The 22045-nt window shown below is 43.2% G+C and overlaps 1 protein-coding gene across 1 annotated transcript; it reads right to left on the bottom strand.

Moving 5' to 3' along the window:
* Positions 1-12826: 12826 nt before the first annotated feature.
* On the bottom strand, positions 12827-18022 carry ADRB3 (adrenoceptor beta 3). The gene is given in 3 exon segments (XM_070952486.1): positions 12827-13006; positions 13009-13117; positions 16704-18022. Coding segments are annotated over 3 exon segments (1503 nt in total). The 3' UTR covers positions 12827-12931.
* Between the last annotated feature and the right edge of the window lie 4023 nt (positions 18023-22045).

The following is a 22045-nucleotide window of genomic DNA, read 5'->3' as shown; positions in this document are numbered from 1 at the left end:
GAATGAGGATTTTGCAGTATCCTTCCCCTGGAGTGGGGTGAGAATGGAGATTTTGCAGTATCCTTCCCCTGCCACACCCATCAAGCCACGCCCACCAAGCCACACCACGCCCACCAAGCCACACCCACAGAACCAGTAGAAAAAATTTTTGGATTTCACATTTGTCTGTGGAGATTTTCAGTCATCCAGATCATAGTTATCTCAAAGGTGTTTTTTTTCAAAAGGCAACTGGATTTTCTTGCTTTTTCCTTGACATTTCACTTTTCATCCATGAAGCTTCTTCAGTCCACCCAAAAACAAAGGCAAAACAAGTGAAAAAAATATGACTGCTTCTGTCCACTACTGGAGACTGCCACAATCCTCAATATGTTGTCACCCTAATTCCATGTAATTAAAAGTGAAGGAGCTGGAATATAGCTGGTAATTCTCCATTTGTATTGCTTGTCTCTACAACGTTCATAAACATAATGATATCTGAGCTATTTTGGTCTTATTTTACAATAGCTTTCTCTAATTCATGGGTGTCAAACTCACTGCGTCACATTGCCGTCATGTGATGTTTTGCAACATTTCCCCCCTTTGCGGAGCTGGGATGGGCGTGGCCTGTACGTGACACATCCGGCCCGCAGGCCGCCAGTTTAACACCCTTGGTCTAATTAAATGCCTTCTGGACATTTTGGATTACAACTCCTAACATTCCATGTTGGCTAGAGTTAGAGTCATGCTGATTAAATAAACCAGGACCATTTGCAAGGCTGAAGCTGCATTTTTGTAAAAAAAATATATGGCTTAATCCATAACATGGTTTAGTTGGTTTTGGCTTAGTGTTTTATCTGAGACCAAGAATTGTGCTCCATAACCAAAAGTTTATGCCCAAGCATGTTGTGTGAAGTCAGCCATAATGATGTCAAAGTTGTATAAGTTTTGTGCAATGAATAAAACAAGTCAACATCTGGATTTTATATTTGCTAAGAACTCATTAACCACAGTTTGCTGGGTTTAAACGACCAAGGCAACTTCATACCATCCAAATAATGGCTTACCATAAATCAAGAGTTTGAACCTACTTCTGAAATTCTATTTTCAGAGTTTGACATCACTGAAACTTGGTTGAGACCAATGTCTTCAACAGGCAAAATATTGCCAATGAACCAGCTTGAAGACAATGAAACAATGGATTTTCACTCATTGGATCATCATGGTGGCCACTTATTAAATCGGGGGGGAAACAATGGGGGCTACCGAAGATATACACAGAATATCCTGGGTAATTGTTTCCCAGATGTATAAATATATGAAAATTTAAAAATGGAGAAGGAAGGAAATGGGGGAAAGGATGTGAAGCTCTATTTTGGCTGGCTTCAAAGTTCTGGCTTTTGAGGTAGATAATCCATACAGGAAACAGGACTGGTCTGGAGGATTAGAGACTTCTTCACTGTCCCTGGACTAGCAGTCAAAACAAATGATTCTTTCATGGCTCAGATTGACTGTTCATGGATTCAGGTAAGCATTCACAGTGGTGGAATTCAGCTGGTTCTCTCTGGATTGGGCGAACCGGTAACGGTGACTGCAGGAGGCTCCATGCACCCACCCAGACATAATCCGCATGTGCATACTGCCCATGCGCAGAAGTGTGCATGTGGCAGACGAGGCACGTACACTCACATTTGCAAACCGGTAGGGAAGGTAAGCGGGATGAAATCCAGCAGGTTCTGACAGGTTCTGGAGAACCGGTAGCAGAAATTTTGAGTAGTTCGGAGAACCGGCAAATACCACCTCTGGCTGGTCCCAGAGTGGGGTGGGAATGGGGATTTTGCAGTATCCTTCCCCTGCCATGCCCACCAAGCCACACCACGCCCACCAAGCCACGCCCACAGAACCAGTAGTAAAACAATTTGGATTTCATCGCTGAAGGTAAGTGAATCCCACTGCTGCAGGTAGTCCTCAACTTACAACCACAACTGAGCCCAAAATTTATGTTGCTAAGTGAGAAATTTGTTAAGTGAATTTTGCCCCATTTTACAGCTTTTCTTGCCACATTTTCTTAAGTGAATCACTGCAGCTGTTAAACTAGTAACACAGTTGTTAAGTGGTTTCCTCATTGACTTTGCTTGTCAAAAGAACACAAAAGGGGATCACATGACTCCGGAACTCTGCAACCATCAAAAATATGAACCAGTTGTCAGACATCCAAATGTAAATCACATGACCATGGGGATGCTACAACGGTTGTAAGTGTGAAAAATGGTCATAAATCACTTTGATGTTGTAACTTCGAAAGGTCACTAAATGACCTGTTGTAAGTCAAGGACTACCTGTATTTCAGTGGTATTCATTGTAACTCATTTCTGGACTTCCTCTTAGAAATGCAGGTTATCTTTGAGGATGATGCTTTACTTTACTTTGCAACAAGATGGCTGCCTATTATAGCACTAGCAATAGCAATTAGACTTATATACCACTTCACAGTGCTTTACAGCCCTCTCTAAGCAGTTTACAGAGTCAGCCTCTTGCCCCCAACAATCTGGGTCCTCATTTTACCACCCTCGGAAGGATGGAAGGCTGAGTCAACCTTGAGCCTGGTGAGATTCCATCTGCCAAATTACAGGCAGTCAGCAGAAGTAGCTTTCAGTACTGCATTCTAACCACTGCATCACCATGGCTCATTATCCTTTAAAAAATAACAGATCTGAACAATAAAATAAAAGTCGGTAATGTCACACTGGGGATCCAGTGTCAATTCCAACCCAGTGTTGATTCCAACTGCTGGCAGGCCCCCAGTGTCTTTTCTCCTCTATTATTACCCAATCATAAGTGGACTTGGCGAAGAATGTATTTCGCACCTTCTGTACTTAGGAACATGTGCAAACTACTCTTTAAAGGAGAATATTTGTAGTTCAAATGAATGGTCCTTGGTGCTTTCTGAGCTTGGTTGCTTTCTTGCAAAAAAGCAACCAAGCTCTGAGTGCACAAAGGACGTTTCAAGCTACTGTCAATGAAGTAGGATTGTTGGTTGGCCAGCAATGTACTGTTTGTTGAACAACAGGCAAGCTAATGTTCCAATGGCATGAACAAATGTGTGAGGATTTGTGAGGATCTAAATCCAACTACTAATGATGAGAGATCAATTTTAAAAAAAACTTCAAGATGCACTACATGAGTTGAATTTCTGCCAGACATATGGGTATTGAAGACAGCAGTGCTCTGCTAGAAAAAGAAAAGTGGCAATAACATTTCTTCTCTGAATCAGCAATTCGGGCTATTTTTTTGTGCATGTGTTTGATTTCAGGAAGGAAAGAACTCTTAAAAGAGAGAAGACAGATGCTTCTGGATTCTTGTTAAGCCATATCAAAGGCAATCTTGAAAAAAATTCCCCTCTTTATTATCACTAAAGTAGAAAAAGAAGGAGAGCTGTAGCCTTAGGTTTCCGATTTCATCATCCAGGTTAAATCTCTAGGGTCTCCAAGTAGGAGTAGAAAAAGAAATCTGGTGGGTTATGCAAAATGTTCTGAGGAAAAAACTCCAATTTTCTTCTCAATTGTTTTTATTGGGTATAGTTAAGGGTTTTTCAATGGGTGAAACAAAATTGATATTGTATATGGTGACAGCAGCTAGGTTACTGATTGGTCAATATTGGAAAAGGGATGTTTTGCCTACTATTGAAGAATGAACTTTGAAGGTGGCCAGTTTTGCAGAAATGGCGAAGACTTAAAAGACCGGACTCAAGAGACTTATGCATGGGAGTAGAAGAAATGGATAGATTATGTGCAGAATAAATACCAAACTAGGAAGTATCAGATAGCTTTTAGTTGAATGTTGTGTAGAAATGTATAGTATATAGGGGGTAGAATAGTTCAATGTTATGTAGAAATGTATTGTACACAGGGGGGAGATTAGAAGGGTGGTAAAGTATGATATAATATGATGTGGATTTGGATTTCACCTTGGGGAAGTCTTGGGAGGAGGGGAGGGCTAGGGAGGGTTAGGGAGGGAAAGGGGGGGGAAATGGGAAAATTTGTATATGTAAAACTTTTTCAATTAAAAAAAAGCGAAAAAGAAATCTGCATGGAATACTGGAATAATGCTACTTACTTGAATTAAGTCTCCCATCATACCTTGATATTTGACCACGTAAACTAGAACCAGCAATGAACAAATAGCTCCTCATCTCTGCCTCATTTATATTCCTCCTCTCACAGAGATGCAACTGCTTTCAAGAATGTCCTCAATCATTTTTAACCCTCTTAAATCCTGTAGCTCATTTGATGATGTCTATGGAGATTCTCAATCACCCAGGTCATGGTTGTCCCAAAGGTGCTTTTCCCAAAAGGCAACTGGACTTTCTTTTCTTTCCTTAGGAAATGTTTTGCCTCTCATTCAAGAAACTTCTTCAGTTCTGAACAACTGAAGAAGCTTCTTGGATGAGAAGCGAAACATTTTCAAAGAAAAAAAAAACCCCAAGGAATTCCAGTTGCCTTTTGGAAAAAATTCCTTTGAGATTGTTTGAGGATGCCAATCCTATTTTGCTGTGCTTTATTCCAGGGAGATATTAAAGAGTGCCCATTTTGAAATACCTGAATCAATTTCATACTTTTCATACGTTGTTTTAATTTACGGCCAAAATATTTAATTATTTTAAACTGCTTTTAAATTTTGTATGTACTGTTTTTTACTTTGGCTGTTCACCGCCCTGAGTCCTATTTGGAGAAGGGCGGTATAGAAATAGGAACAAATAAATAAATAAATAAATAAATAAATAAATAAATAAATAAATAAATACTTGTCAAGCATCTAATCATGTAGTGGTTTACTGTTGACTACTAACAAAGGGCTTATACACTTCAGTGATTGATCCATCTTAAAACCTGGCAGGAACTCTGAATGCTCAGGAGAGGGCAGGGATAGGTTACAGGAAGACATCTAAGAACTGCATAGTAACTAGCATGGGATTGGCATAATATAAACAGTAAGCACTGAAAATTGAGGGAATTCAAAATACTGTAATACTTCTGCTCCTCCTACATCAATAGATCCACCTCTGGGATATCTATCTTGTTCAATTCTTCTAAAGTGACTGCAGTAGATCCCAACTGGAAACACGAAAAAGAGCTGAAGCGGGACTACCAGTTGCTGCTTCCCCCCCTCCTTTGGAAGAGCCAAAGATGTTCAGAATAAAGTGAAATCAGTGAGTATCATCTGAGAAATGAAACAGGCTCAGCCAAAAATTAGGAGGTGAGGCCACCACAGCAGAGATCTGGTTGAAAGGGGATATAATGAAATAATTTGTACGTAGGGTGAGAAGAATTTGCCATTGACTAACATTTTTATCAAGGGCTGAAGGGCCTCAAACACACCAATTTAGTTTCCCATCAATAAACAATCCCAAGCTTAAGTTTCATGAATGCAAACATGCACACAGGTCATGAATCAATCAGAAAGTGTGCAAAACTGGTTCTTCCAAGCTTCTTGGTAGATGACGGAAACAAAGTGGAGACTTGTTTTCTCCCTTTCACATGCGAGTGAAACAAGCCAAAAACAGCAATTGAAGAAGCGACCCACACTTGACTTCAACTCATTCTGGCTAAATGTTGACATACCTGTGGAGACATAGAATCGGGCAGCCAACAAAGGAAGGAGAAATCCAGCCTCCAAAGGCGTCATGCCAAAGCAGCAAAAGTCAACAGAAGCCTCCGCCACAAAGTGGGGAAGCGCACTGTAGTTCTAGACAGAAGAGAAGGCTACTTCTTACAACAGGATACTTAGGTGAATCCAACAAGTGGAATCGGAGCCTTTTATTTATTCATTAAGGATCAATAAAGACTACATTTCCAGGAAGGGCCTATTACTTTCTATTCCAAAATCTGCACCTGAAGCTACAAAAGGGAAAAGAAGAACAGTTAATCCAGTCTCAATCTCTCCCCAGCCTTTATTTGCTTATTCTCATTTATATTCTGTTGTTTGGTTAAACATTGTTATTATTTAAGATTAATAAAAAGTAAGCCAGTTTGGGTAGTGGTTGGGTTTCTAGGTTTCAGCCTACAAACCAGGAGACTGAGTTCTAGTTCTGTTTTAGGAATGAAGCCAGCTGGGTGACCTTGGACCAGGCCTTCTCTCTCAGCTGTAGGAAGAAGGTAACTGCTGCTAAAATCTTGCCTAGGAAACTGCAGGGACTAATCCAGGCAGCTCTAGGAATCAACACTGATTCGAGGGCATTCACACATGCACCCAGACACACATTTGAACTAAAACTGAAAACCAAAACAAAAAGTGAAATGCAAAACATTCAACATATCATAAAGACGTCTTAAAAACTCCTTAGGGTAGCAGCACCAACAGCAGCACCAACAAAAAACTGGCTACAGAGAAGAGGCTTGGCTATTTTCAGAAAATTAAAAAAAAGTCTACACACTAGATAGTCAGAAGTGGCAAGGAAGTAGATACAGATGAGTGAGTGAAAGACATAAGTGAATCCTCTGCTTCTTTTCTCAACCCAACACAGAAAGCAGGCCGTGAGATGAAGATATCAGACTCCAGAATGCTGTGCAAAATAATGCTTTTGGCTTTAGGAGGACAGCAGCAGAACTTGACTTTTTAAGAAAGCCTTGGAAAGGCAGCTGTTATATATTAGGAGCCTCAATTCTGTGTTATGTTTGCATATGCATTTGTCTCTGGTCTATCTATCTATCTATCTATCTATCTATCTATCTATCTATCTATCTATCTATTTATCTATCTATTTATCTATCTATCTATCTATCTATCTATCTATCTATCTATCAACTATCTATGTATCTATCCCTTTCTCTATCATCTCTTTACCATCTCTTTGTTCCTGTTAAAAGAAAGGAATGTAAACTGTTCAAAGCCCCCCGGAAAGGAGTGGCATATAAAGTCTAATAAATAAATTTAAAAAGAAGCAATTTTATTTTTCTTCTGTCAGTTCCTCATAAGCTAGGGAGACAATCAGAGCAGTAACTTTTCTGTGCTTGTTAAGAAATCTGATTTAATCCTTTCTCTCCTGCATGATTTCTAGTTGGAAAAGCTCCTTCTTGGCTCCCTTCCCACTGTTAAAAAAAAGAAAAAGAAATTATGGGATAATTTTTCTGAGCAGAGACATGCAGTTGGAGAGGACAGAACTTTTTGTGAAACAAATGCTAGAAAGGGAAGTAATTAAGCAATCCTCTCTACTGTCCCCTTTCCTCAGGTTATTTTTCCATCTAGGCAGGCAGGTTTGCCAAGCATGAGTGTTGGGACCTAGTAAATCAATTAGTAAAATTCCTAAGAGAAGGAACATTCTGAAGGATTGCCTTTGGAAAGACAAATAATGGCAAAGCCAGGTAATACCTCTTGGAAGGGCATTTCACGATTATGGGTCTATGTGAGAGAAGATTTGGCTCCTTGAGGAAATTTATTTAGCTTAGGTGCGTCATCAGATCATGACACATTTTAGGGTATCCCATAAAGGAATGTTTATGCATATGTGGACTAGCCCTGATGCCATTTTGTGTGGGTGACACACCCTGGATGGTGTGTGGTCAACCATCCACTCTGGAAGGAGACACCCTTCTCAGCTGTTTCAATGGGAATAGGATCCTCAATGAACAAAATGGTATTTTTTCCCCTACTAGATACCTATCAGAAAGGGCAACTTGGAGAGATCCCTCTTGTCCTTGGAAAAAGAAGTAGATTAGATATCCGTCTTGCTTCTAATCATCTGAAAGTGTCTCCCAAACACTGAGTTGATGTATTATCCATTCATTCTTAAGGTGGCACATTTATAACGATGGGGGGGAAATTCCCATCTCTATCCTGCCACTGTGCAATGGGAAGCAGCAATAACCTTGAGGAACAGGAGGAAGATCTACATCCAGGACCACAGTCAGAGGAAAGAAATGTGAATCCAAAGCAAAATTGTAACTTGGAGAAAGTGTTTCAATCTTGACCCTCCCTACTTTCATGAAAAATAAAGGAAGGGGGAGGAGCATACTCAGATCCACAAATTTCTGTTACTGTAATCTTGTAATAAAAGTTGTTTTAGCAGTCGTAACTTTGTCTTCCTAGTCTAAGGATTGTTATTCTGTGGCATCACCTCAAAGGATTGTCATTCTGTGGCATCTGATCTGAGTCACTGTTGACTAGTGCACCACTTACTGCATTGGTTTCCGCTTCGGACTCTCCAATTGTCTCCTGTCAATTGTCATCAGCCCAGAAGGTCCAAGGCAGCAGAAATGGGTGATTCTCATTTCCACCTTCTTCCTGTCTCCTTTGTCTACACTACTTGGGCATTTCCCAAGTTAAAATAATGTTTAAAAAGGGAAGAAGCAGGCCCAGGTAGAAAGGGGGAAGACCCGGTCATGACTGAAACTAGCTTGGAGCTGTGGATCATGTACAACCAGCAAACTGAAACTGAGGAGTTCTTGGGCAAAGAGATTCTTACAAGTAGTCCTCGTTTAATGACTGTCTTCTACTTTTTGCAATTATGATGATTTGTGATCAATCCTCACATTTATGATCTTTACAGGTCCATAAAGCAGAGGAAAGCTGAAGTAAGATCATAAGCACTGTTGTGGTGACTGCTTCCTTAATGACCAAATTGTCAGTTCCAATGGTGGTCATTGAATGAGGACTATCTATACTTCAAGAAGTGATGGATTGAAATTGACAATAAGAGGAAAAGCATTATCCTCATTATTTTCATGGACGCTGTAGTGTGGAAAGGTGCAAGACAACTCCTTCCTCCTTCACAGATAAAAGAGGGGAGGTGTGTTGTCTTCTCCTCACTTACTGGAAGCCTAGGGAGAAGTGGGTGCCAAAAGCAAAAAGGATAGAAAGAAAAATTGAATATGGAAGGAAACAAAATGTGGGGAGGGGCATTGCTGAGAAAAGCTGGCCAACGAGCAGAGAAGCAGGTCCATCTAGCCCAGGTGTGTCAAACTCGATTTCATTGAGGGACGCATCAGGGTTGTGTTTGACCTGGGGGTGTGTGGCCAGGGTGGGCGTGGCCAGCTCGACAGCACTCCTGTCAGGGGCACCTGTGGTGGTCCAAGCCCTTTTTGGCTGCCACAGCCTCCTGCAGTGGCAGAGGGCTGCAGGAGGCCGTGGCAGCTGAAAACAGAGTTTGGGAGCCCGTTTTCACTGGCAGAAGCACCGCGGGCCAGTCCCTCGCTGTTTCCAGGGTGGCCCCACAGGCCAGATCTAGGTACTCCCCGGGCCAGATCCGGCCCCCGGGCCTTGAGTTTGACACCTGATCTAGCCTAACATTCCCCAAGAACATCAGACTTGTTAGGATCCTCTTACTTTATCTTCAAACTAAAGTGTGATAAAGCATAACAGATGTTAAATATTGACTGAGTCTATCAAGGAAGCTGGAGTAAGGGGAAGATTCTATTTTAAGATCAGGAGAGCCAATAATACCTTCATGATTCATGAGCTAGGGTGAAGGCAAGGGTGCTGTCATGGGGACAAGGGAATTGGTGCTGTCACAGGAAAAGTCTGCTGGGGTCAAATGTAAGTAGACACCAAGCTTAGTATCCTTTTCTAAAAGCCTTGCACTTGTGGTCCAAGTCGGCTGTTGATCTCTGAAACTCCTTACTCCTTGGACAGGCTCTAAGTCCTCCTCTTTTCCTGCAAGGCATCAATGGTTATTTATTAATCAGTCACAGCTGACTGTGTCCTAGGTGGGCTGCACATCTCCACCTCCACGTCCTGCTCTCTTCCATTTCCAATTGGCCAGCAAAGGTTCAGATCATGCCGATGCTTTCCTGAACTGACCACAAGCAGGATTTATCACTTTGTGGAGGAAGCTGTGGCTCTCTAAATGATGCCAAATCTTGATTCATAGCAGCTCCAGCCAGCATGGCCAATAATGATGGATGCTGAGAGTTGTTCAAGAACATCTGAAAGGTCAAAGTAGCCCCATCTCTGTCTCTATGTGCGTAATAAGACTCTCCCATAGATGCCAACTATGCATTGACTAGAAACAAGATGGGTGGGCTAATAAGGACATCAGCAGATGGAGGGCAAAGCTTTCCATATATATTTCAGAAAGCTTCTTCCTGGGATGGTCCTCATGTGTTCCAAGGACCAAAACTATGGCTTTAGTAGAGCCACTACTGGCTCCCACTTGAGATATTCAGGTCTCAGACTGTTTAAAAACCCTTAAACTGTCTGGGACCGGAACACCTCCTTCAAGATGAATGAGGATGGAATTGCAAACTATCCCCTGAACTGGATCCAAACACCAATGGACTCCATATGAGACCTGTGCTTGTTGAAACACTTTAACAAGACTCTTGAGGTCATCCACACCTAGAAGTCAGCATTTTCTGCCAGTGGAAGATTCTGAACTGTTGCTTAAAGTCAGCACTATTCAGACAATAGAAAAAGCCACAAGCAATCATGAGGTTCTTTTTCTATCCTAAATAGGGCAAGAAGAACCTGGCACAGACCATTTAGAAAGGATATGGGGGAAAACTGAATTGTATAAGAGGGACCAGGAGAACTTCAGGCCAAAGTGATGCTATCCTTCTACATTCCAAATATGGCAGCTGGATCTTGGGAGCATAAGCAAGATTACCCGAATAAACTTTAGAGATAACATTCTTGGTGTAAGCATGGAGACAGAAAGCTGTCTTGATATTTCCAGCATACATGCTGCCTCTGTGTTTTACAGAAAGGATGAGGTGAAGAAATTTTTTGTGTATTCCAACACTCTCATGGGGTAACCAAACCTCACACTAAGAATGTAAGCTTACAGTGACATTCAAATCTGTCAAGCTCCAGCTTTAAAAAAAAAAAAAGGACAATTGTTTCCCTGTCTGCCTGGCTTTTTTACAGTTGTTCCATTTTTTGCTTCTCCCTCCCCATTTGTTATCAGCTGGATTTCTGAAAAAAAAATTAGCTTCAGTTTTCTTTGATGTGCATGGTTAAAGTGGCAACTAGAATAATTCATTCTGATTATTCATCTTTTTTGTGGAAGCCAGGGAAATCTATTATTTCAGGCAGATGTTCTCAGTGGCAGTGGTTGAATTAAAGACATGATGTTTTAATGAGCAGATTCGTTAAACCAGCAGCATATTTTTTCCCCAGTTCTGCAGAAGCCTGGAGAAAGAAGTGCTTGCTTTAACAAATAGCAAGGAAGCAACATGCCCCTACAAAGTCTTATCACTTTCTTCTAGACCATTTTCAAAGTGTACACAACTCTCCTCTTTGGGCTTGCAAGATACTTCTGCTCATTTGTAAAAGATAAATTTGAGTTAAAGAAATCTTGAGATGAGCCCAATCATTTTTTTGGAGGGAGAAGGCTTCCAAAGCAGACCACTGATGACAAAATGTGCACATTATGGCAATCCAAAACTCTTAATAGCTAATCTAATTGGAGAAGTACCATGATAATACAATCACAATGTCTAGTCTAACTTTGCAGTCCCAAAGATATATTGCCATCCAAGCTCAATGTTAAGTAGTTGTCCATCTGCATGTAGCAAATTAAAGAAGTCTAACCTGGAAGCTACAGAATATGGACAATTGAGGTCAAGCTTAACTGCTTCAGGTCTCAGGGATCAGCCCAGAATTTTAGGTACCAAAATATACCCAAGAACTTAACTTGGCATGTTTTGTGAATGAAGATACTAGCTTATTTATCTCACTAAAACACACTGAGAATTGCTAGTTTTACCCCTTAGTATATGGAGATTATCTGCCTGACATGCTTTTCTTCAAACAGTTTGATCCTGACCACCATCCCATCCTCCTTTTTTCCATCTTTCACTTCCTCCTGTGCCTTTATTGTTGCTGCTGCTGCTGTTGCTTGAGTACTGTTACATTTATGGAGACAGCTGGTTTATCTTCGGTGGTAATTCTTTTTGGCAGAACCTGATCATGGTTGACTTCATGACCTTCTCCAATCTCCTCTCCCAATCCCCTTCTCCCAATCTTTTTCTTCAGGGAGAGAAAAAAAAGGAAATAACTGAAAAGTATCTCAGCCTTTTATTACACCAGTAGGAAATGCTTGATGATGTGTGTCATGAGGTTCACATATTGATTATGTGATTATTTTAATGGGTTTTAATATATGTTTAAATTATGTATTTATACATTTTTGTATTTTATGTATGCATATTTATGTATTTTATGTTTTATTGGGTTTGTTTTTATTTGTTGTGAGCCGCCCTGAGTCCTACGGAGATAGGGCGGCATACAAATTATATTAAATAAAATAAATAAATAAATAAATAAAATAAATATGTGTCACTTGTAGCTCATATGAACAGGGGACAAACTTTGCATACCTGCCATTCAGTGCTGGGCATTTCCAGGTAATGCCCTTTAAGTGGCTTTGGAATGCTATTTTCAACTACTGTAGACCAGACATTTATAGGGGGCTAATACTATAATACAGTGTCTAAACCAAGCAATGTACTGTATTGATAGAGTACTTGTCTTAAAAGATATGTTACATTTGCTAAAGGTACAGCAGGTGATTTTGAATCTAGAGAAAATAGTTTGAGAATTAGTAGAGAATCAAAGTTGGCTGCTCAAATTCTCAATTCAGTACCTGCCCTTCATCTGAACCCTCAAGAAATCTTGCAATGAAGTGATACACAATATGTAAGATTGGCCTAGATGGATAGACCTGGAAGAAGACCCCACTTTGTAGATAGAATTCACATACCATGCATGCTATGTGAGTTTTGTTAACCATGGTTTGTTGGATAGGTCACATTTGCTAGAAAGTCACTTGATGACCATTGTGTCATGAAAAGAAATGCTACGCATAACTAATCTTACCACAATTATACTTTTAATAAAACTTGAACTGGGGAAATGGACAATTTTTAATAAAATCCATCATCGACCTTGAATAAAGCAGAGATGTACATTTAAGAAGGAAATGCAAAACTGATACAATTTGTGCACACTTGAATTCCCTTTATAAACATCCTTGCTGGGACCCAAACCATATGAAAAACACTTGAAAGGGCAAATTTTGCTTAGTGAGGAGGAGAGAGGATGAAAGGTTGTCAGAAAGCTGCCTTCAGATGCAGAACATGGAGCAGATTTATACTGCATTAGGTCAGGCAGGTCGCTCCTGGCTGGGGATGATGGGATTCTGTAGCTGAAGAAGATAGGAAAGAACATTTACCAGATCACACTCCACCATCAAGACCAATCTATTTTACTTTTTTAGATTTTACTTTTAGTCTCTAAGCAGGAAAAGCCAAGGAAGAAAAAGATAGAAGCTTCTGCAGACAAAAAGGCTCCGCCACCCTTTGTTAAGATCACATTAAGCGTTTAGCTTTAGTTTAGCATGTCTGAATTCAGCCACAACAAATCATGGCTTATCAGACAAACCATGGTTCAGTAAATCACAATTTAATGTAATGTGCAAATCTAGTCAATATGGGCAGTGTAAATTCTTATTATGCAAGCCATTTTTTTTTTTTAAAAAAGGCTCATTTGAAAATCCATTTTATCCTTGTTTTAGCTAACTGAATGCCTCCAGGAATTAGTTTGAAATGTTACATATTTGACTTCTGAATCATTTAATTAAGAATTAGGCTGCCTCTGGTGCAGACCTTTTCATTTTGGTTGTCCCACTCTTTTCAGATCTTTTAGACAAAGGTAGATCCTTAAGTATCCAAAACAGTAGCCAAAATATGCCCTTAAATAAATTAGTTTCAGGGGTGGAGCACCACATTTTGCAAAAAAAGAAAAGAAAATAAATATTTAAAGGTTATATTAAAGTCAATGAATATCTTTTGAAAAATTGCAGCCTGGGTTGAGAATGTTTAATAGCAGTGTCAGTACTGATCAAGGAGAAGTAAAATAACATCTCTTTTATGTATTTTATGTACGGAGGCTGGCTTAATACCATAATAAGGATTATACAAAACATCTATCACGAAGGACATATTTGCATTTATTCCAACTCCACAACTGAAATAGGTAAATCATATTTTACTTCACTGTGCAGCCTGGTTTGAAACTACTTGCTGACTTCTCCACTGAAATTTCCAGGGCTGTAGCAAAGCTTTGCTCAATTGCAATTGCAGTTAGTAGATTCCAGGTTTGCTGTTAAGAGTGCCAACCTTCTATATCCTTTCTCTTTATTTTTATTCTATTTTTATAGAGGGTTGCTAGAATCTCATCACTACTCTTTCTGTAAACAGCTTATTCTTCTAGACTGTTGTATTGGATCTTTGGCTGTAAATTCATCAAGCAAGTAAAGGGATAAGCAATGACAGTGGGATGCTAATTGAATGCTAGGGACAACAGATCAGAAAAATCAAAAGAAAGCTAGAAAGGATTAGAATATCCTGAAAGAGGGCATATAGCTGGCTAGAAGACTGAATACAGGAACACCCAGACTGCAACAGGTTAAGGCAACTTCAGCCACCACCTTCTTCTGCACATAAAATAAAAGCAGACAGACACACATTTTATCTTCCACTCAATAACCAACATTTGCCCATCCAGAAAAAGGGGCAAAATGCAAGGAGTCTGTAGGCTACTAGACTGGGCTAAGTAGCAGCTGCCTTTGAGAAACATCATAGTAGCTTACTGTGAACAGAAGTTGACACAGAAACTTGGATTTTCTTCTTCCCAATCTGGTTTGGCAGTGAAGGAACATGGAAAAGCAGCCAAGGCTGACAGCTGTGGTAGGTCACTTCTCCATCTCCCCACAGTGGGGTGGAGGAACAGCACAACTACTTATCTGAATCTAAGACACCGATGTGGCAATCTATTCTTCCTTCCAGAAAACTACAGATCCCAAACATCAGTCTTCCCCAACCTGCTACCTCCAAAGCTGTTAGGTTGCTGAGAATTTCACAAGCTGCATGATCCTGTCTCTGGAGAAGGCTGTTCACCCAAATTAATGGGGGTGGGGAGTGTTTCCTAGAAGGGGGTATGAGAAAGGTAAACGTTGATGGCACACTGCCTTCTATATCCCAGGTTATTGGAGGTTTTGCCTTTGGAAAGAAAAAGGGATGTTGGGAGTCCAGTGTATGAATTGTGTACTAAGACTTGACCCTATCTTGACATTTGTCACTTGGTAAGAGGATTACAGCTGGTAGTAATAAAATAAATACAAATAAAACATATTCCTCCCTTCCTCTTCTGATAAGGTTTTCCTTTCAAGATTCAGTCTGTTAAATGAATGGATTGTTTTTAAAGGGCAGGGTCGCTGGCAATGCAGCCCAATAGTAACAACAAGAACTTTACATACATCTGGAAGGTAGCAGCTGGAGAAGGCTGAGGTATGACAACCTTCATGTCTGCTGCCACCTGCCTCCCCCAACCCATTCCAGCCTTCCCCCAACTTGTAGGAGAAGAGAAGGCAGAGCTGGGGATCGGAGTTAAGTGCTTCATCAGCTTAGAGTCACCACATTCCCACAAATGCTCTAAGTCCAAGCCCTCTTGAATTCCATTGACCCTTATCTGGTGCCAATTTAGTACTGAAGTTTAATTGACTAGATTCTTGTGTATAGGTGTGAGCAATATATCTTCTGAATTGCAACTCCTGATCCTTTGAGCCTGGCACAACTATCCCTTTTGCCAACCTTCATGTCTACTGTCATCTGCCTCCCTCAACTCACTCCAGTTGTTCCCCGACCTCTCCCTTACCCTTCTGCTCTCATGGTCCACCAAAATGATCACCACCCAAGTGGAGCCAAATTGATCTTTCTATTGGATACGGTGCTTAGCAGGTTAAGCCAAACTCCAGCACTTGAATCAAAAACAAATGTCAATGCAACACATAAGAAAAGACAAGTGTGTCTTCCTTTAACATTCCCCACACATCAGAAATACTGCCTGACAAGAGCAACCTTCAAGCTAGAGCAATGTGATGCCCCTGTTTTATGGCTAGGATATTTGGATTCTGAATTGTTGGGATATTTTTCCTGCAGAAGCCACAAAGAGGAATGGCCATTTCTGGAGATGGGCTTCTTAACCTCTCAGCATTTCACCTGGAAAGGAGAAACTAAAAAATGAGCTCCTGCTCAGTGTCTGAAAGCTATCAGTCCATTTCTGAAAAGGAAATCAAATAAGAGTTTGCAGCTGCAACAGAGACACAGTAACAAAAGCTACTATATAGTGGGTTAGATTATCTGTCTAAGCCAGCATCATCGGCACTGACTGACTGCTAATGGTCAAAAGGAAAGATTTCCTAGTGTTGTCATAACTCTGATATAAAAATAAAACAAAAACCTGACTGCATAGCAGCAAAGAGTTGGGGTTTGGCATCTCTTTTCAGCTTCTAGTAGGCATCTGGAATTCTGCAGCCCAGTTCTGATAACCTCAGGATGTCCTATTCCCTGTCCCTTGATTCTGGCTCCAGCATACAAGGTATGTTTTGCACCTGAGTTACAACCAGCTCTGTTCACAGTCCAGTAACTGAAATAGCTACCACAGGATTCATTGGTCATTACTACAGTAGTTGCAAATCCTCTTCTGAACACACTTATTAGAGAGCAAGACTCAGTGAAAATAGTTAAGATTTTGCTTCCAAAGCAAACAAGTAAAGGATTCTGACAGGAAATATTTTCACAACCCTTCCAGTTTCTTTGTAGCACATTAGAGGAGAAGAAATGTAGACCCTTCCAGAAAACAATTTTGGACTCTTCCTGTCCCCCTCCCCAGATGCCATTCACTCTCTAGTCAGGTCTCTTTCTATCCCCACTACCATTCCCAACACCTACTCTTCCAGCTGTGGACACAAAGTGATCTGGGTGCCTTGGAGCTGGGTTTCCCCCAGGGGACGCTGGGTGCAACTGTGCCCATTGCTGGGCAGATACACATGCTTTGTTTCCTCGGTCCTGTTACTGGAGCCACTGCTAGTGCTACCAGTGGCCAAGTCCTCCTCTTCTTCCTCCTCCTCCTCTTCCTCCTCTCTGGAAACTGTAGCAATGGATTTGCTCTCCCCGGAGCTGAAGGCACAAAAGCATCTCTGCAGGTCCTTGGAAAAAGCATGAAGCTGGGAATCAGATCTCCTTGGGCAACACAAGAGTTTTTTGAAGGCACACCTGAAGTCAGGACTGCGGCAGTAGATGATGGGGTTGAAAGCTGAGTTGACATAGCCCAGCCAGTTGAAGAAGCGAAAAAGCGGGTCAGGGACGAAGGATCTTGCAAAGACCTTGATGATGTTGGCCACAAAGAAGGGCAGCCAACAGAGAGTGAAGACCCCAATGATGATGCCCAAAGTCTTCAGGGCTTTGTGTTCTTTGATGGCAATCAGAAGACGGGAGGGCCTCCTACGGCGGAAGCCTTTGGATGTATCCTGAAGGAACCTCCCCTTGTCCTTTTCAATGACATGAAGTTGCCTGGTAGCGATGGCAAAGACCCGGGCATAGACAAAAATCATGACCAACAGAGGCACGTAGAAAGAGATGATAGAAGACAAGATGGCATAGGGCATGTTGGTGACAAAGTCACAGCATAGAGGATCCTTGTAACAGCGCAGGGCTTCCACATCCGCCCCATCCCGCCACCAGTGGTTCATGATGGGCAAGAAGGAGATGAAGGCAGCCACGGCCCACACCAGGCAGACCACTCCCCGTGCTCGGCTCTTAGTCATCAGCATCTCATACTTCAGCGGGGCCGTGATAGCCAAGTATCGGTCCACTGCAATGACACACAGGGTCTCGATGCTGGCCGTCACACACAGCACGTCCAGCGAGGTCCACAGCTCACAGACGGTAGTGCCATACAGCCAGTGGCCGCTCAGAACCAGGGTAGCCCCTGGAGGCACCACCAAAAGTCCCATGACGAGGTCAGCGCAGGCTAGAGAAGTGATGAAGATGTTGGTCATGGTCTGCAGGCGGGGGGTCTTAGCAATGGCCACCACCACCAGCAGGTTGCCGGCCACCGTCACCAGCACGGCCAGGCTGAGGGCTGCCCCGAGCGCTCCCTGCCGGCTGAGGCTGCTTTCCGCCCCAGAGCAATTGGTGCCGTTGCCCCCCAACCCCGCTGGCTCCGCCGCCCCCGGCCACGTCCCGTTGGGGGGCCACGGGGGAGCCATGGCAGGGAGGACAGGCTGGGAGGGGAAGGAGCCTGGCTTGCCGCCCTCCGGACGCCGGGAGTCTGCCAAAGCAGCTCTCCGCGGGAATCGCGGCAGGAGCGCGCTCTCCAGGCGCACGGGACCCCCGGCCGCCGCTTAAGGCTCCGCAGCCCGGCCCCTGCTCGGGGGAAGACTGAAGGCGCCTCGGAGGGGCAGCACCGCCCTTCCCTCGGTGGGCACTGCTCAGAGGAGGAGTTCTTAAAGGCGCAGGACCCAGAGGCGGGACGCGGGCGTTGGTCTCCGGCTCTCCCGGGCCTCTGTCCTCCTCCCCGCCGCTGCAGGAAAGCCGCTCGCCCTACCGCCTTGCCGGAGCTTTTGACTTGCTTCGGGCAAAGCCTCGTTCATCCTCGGCGAAAACTGAGCCGTCTCGCCGGACCCTCCCAATCTGGAGAACTCTTCTGCCTCCCACTTCCCTTTTTTTTTTTATTTGATTTATATGCCGCCCTTCTCCGGAGACCCAGGGCGGCTTACAATGCGTTAAGCAATAGCCTTCATGCTTTTGTATATTTTATACAAAGTCAGCTTATTGCCCCCACAAACTGGGTCCTCAATTTACCTACCTTAGAAAGGATGGAAGGCTGAGTCAACCTTGAGCCTTGGAGAGATTCGAACCAGCAGAAATTGCAGGCAGCTGTGTTAATAACAGGGTGCACTAAACCCCTGTACTATCAAGGCCCTTGGCATTAAAGGTCGAGGCTCCCTCTTGTGAGCAATTCAAGCTGGAAGAAGGGCCAATGGCAGAATTAAGGGAAGCCTCGCTTTAGCCTCCCCGGGACACCTGAACCCCCGCGCCGTCCAAAGCAATGACATTGGCGGTGGTCGTCCCTTTCTTCAACCAGCCCCCTGCGACCGTCCTCGGTTCCTAGGCTCCCTGACACCTTTCCAAGGTCGGGGGTGGCGGGAGCGGGTGGAGGAAGAGCGGCAGCGTTCACGCAGCCTTTTTTTTTTTTTTTTTAATTTGATTTATATGCCGCCCTTCTCCGAAGACTCAGGGCGGCTTACAATGTGCTCAGCAATTTTTGCAACCGAGGTCCGCCGCTCAGCAAAAACTTCTTCCCGAGCCCTGCAAATTCGTTTGATACTTAGGGCTCCCTTCGGCGCCCACTTATCGCTAGGCCAGCCTTCTAGGACAGCTCCCCTCAAGGGCCAGGCGGGCTGGGGGGTGAAGGTGGAAGGGTTGTAGCTTGGCCGCCCCCGCGGGCTTTCCTCCGCTCCCTTTTGGCGTGGTAGCACAACACCTACAGGGTCGGGTGTGGGGAGCATGGCATTGACTGAGGGGGGGGGGGAGTTTCCGTACCAGGGCCAGCTACCGTTTGCCCTTCAGGGTTCTCGTCAAGCGGGAAATTCGGTTGCATTAAGGGCTGAGGTGTAAATAGGTCATCCCCCGCAGAACTTCCGACTTCAAGCCCACCGGCTTCCCCAGCTCAAGTTACCGCACTAGGGGAAACGTCTGGCCGGCTAAGCGTCACCTCTAATTCCGCGCAATCGCTCCCGTTCTGCTCCCGCCAGATCAATTGCCGTTTTTTGTCTCTCTCCCTCTCCCCACCCTCTGATAACATCCGAAGTTTCAGTGCGTGGGAAGATTTCACCGAAACTGCAGCGAGCTTCCACCGTGGTCACCTGTCCGTGATCAAGCGAAGATGGAAGGGGGGGGGAGATTCCTCTCTCTGGCTCTCTTTGGTCGCCCCGCAATGCCTCCCCTGGCTACTGAATTCTGCCGTTCGCTGACTTTATTCAATGCTCAAAGCATAGTCGCGCCGTACTAACTGAGCCCGAGTTTGCGCCCTACGCTGAGACGCAGAAATGTTATACGAGTTCAGCCTCTACGGCAGATTTAACTGACTTGGTTGAGCTGGCAAGCTGTTTTTCTCCCCAATCCATGCGCAAAACCCAAGCAATAGTGAGAATGACTGGGTCCACTACAGCAGTAGAGGGCGAAAACACCCTCGTGACAGCTTTGCCCTGTCCCCCCCTTTTCTCTTAGGGAGAGAAACCAATTTTACAGCGCAGTCCCAAAGTAACACAATCAAACTTGCGGTCACGTCCTAATGCAGCAGTTGAATGCAGGTTAGTCCCTAGTCTCTAGAACACAACTGGAGAAAAGACTTTTAGTTTTTGACAGCTGCAGGTTTCTCCCCACCATCCCAACCTCCCCCTTAAACCTGATGTTAAGCTTGGGGATCCAATGTCAGTCAGTACATTTCTGGCTGAGAAGAAGAGGACGTAACCTTTTCTCCCCTCCATAGATGCCCACAACTGTCCCAACACAGATTCTTTCATCTCCTCATCACATTTTTCTTCTGGTGAGGAACAAGGACCCTGATCTCAACTGGGATTAGGATGGCAGAGGACCATCTCCATGCTGGGTTCAAGCTGATGCTCAACCTGGCTGACTGATATGTCAGGAATGGAAATGCCAAACATTCTTTCCCAGCAAAAAATTCTGGGAGCTCTAGTCCTCTCAAAACTAGAGGGGGCCAACCTGCTCTAGAGGGGTTGGTGGAGAAGCAGTGACACCTTCAAATTAATGTCTAGTATGCTCTCTGCCTGCTGACGATAGACCAGTTTTGACAGAAAGTAAGTTCAGGAAATTGCTAAGATTGCCTATCCTAAAAGGAAATCAACCCTGACTGTCCTTTGGAAGGACAGATACTGAAGCTGAAGCTCAAATACTTATATTAATACTCAATACTAATATTGAGCCTGGTTAGCTCAACAGACAGAGCTCTGTAATTTAACACCAGTTGTCTGCAATTAAAGTAAGATCGAATCCCGCCAGGCTCAAGGTTGACTCAGCCTTCCATCCTTTCTAAGGTAGGTAAATTGAGGACCCAGTTTGTGGGGTCAATAAGCTGACTTCGTATAAAATATACAAAAGAATGAAGGCTATTGCTTAACGCATTGTAAGCCGCCCTGAGTCTCCAGAGAAGGGCGGCATATAAATCAAATAAAAAAAAAAAAATACTTCAGCCACCAAATGAGAAGAGAGGACTCCCTGGAAAAGACTCCCATGCTGGAAAGATTGAAGGCAAAAGGAAAGGATGAGATGGTTAGATAGTGTCACTGATGCAATGAACATGAGTTTGAGCAGGCTGCTGGAGACAGTGGAGGACAGAGGACCCTGGTGTGCCAAAGTGTGTCCATGGGGTGACAAAAGAGTCCAGAATGACTTAGCAACTGAACAACAACAACTTGATTTGCATAAAGAACTTGGCTCTTGCAAATTAAGATGTTTTGATGGTGGGCTGATGCTTCTTCTCTTTTGTTTCATGCATGATGAGGGTCATGGCAGGAAACATGTAGATTAGTTGGAAAGAATGTCTACAAGTAACATGACTCAACTCCTTTTTACAAGTTTGCAAGTGCTCCTGGACAAGACGGGTCGGAAAAGGAATCATCAAATAAGGACATGAAAATAAAGGGCAGAGGCTTATTCTGAGGGATTCATGATCTGTTGCAGGATAAGCATTCCAGACTCTTTAGGGCATCTTTACAGAACAAATGTTATGTTCTTGGAGAATGCCAGAGCATCAGGAGGCTCCAATGTTTTTGTGACAGCAGTAGTTCGTCCCAGCTGAAGGCTAGAAAATATATTTACAATAAATATATGAATGAATGAATAAGCTGCATGTCTACATTCATAGGAGGAACTTGCTTGTTGGTCAAACAAGACTTTGAAATTACTTCTCTTGTAGTCTTTCTCCACCATAACTAAAACTAGAAGCCTTTGTGTCTCTCCAGTTTGGAGAAATTGAACACAAAGGTTGTAACCAATGCAATGCAAGACAAACAAACAAACACCTACATGTTTTTCTACCAATTCTCATTAAAGTCATGGAATGTGTGAAATGTCATCACTTTCTCTGAACGGTCATCTCTCCACAGTTTGTAGTTTCTCTGGCATCTTACCCTTTAATTAAACTCTTGAAGTAGATTTCATGGAGAACATCCTGCCATGGGAAAAATGTCGGTAACCAGGGAGAC

This window comes from Pituophis catenifer, unplaced genomic scaffold (genome assembly GCF_029215685.1).
Source record: "Pituophis catenifer annectens isolate HBS135680 unplaced genomic scaffold, rPitCat1.0.hap2 SCAF_12, whole genome shotgun sequence".
NCBI lineage: Eukaryota > Metazoa > Chordata > Lepidosauria > Squamata > Colubridae > Pituophis > Pituophis catenifer.
This window is presented reverse-complemented; position numbering and strand designations above follow the sequence as displayed.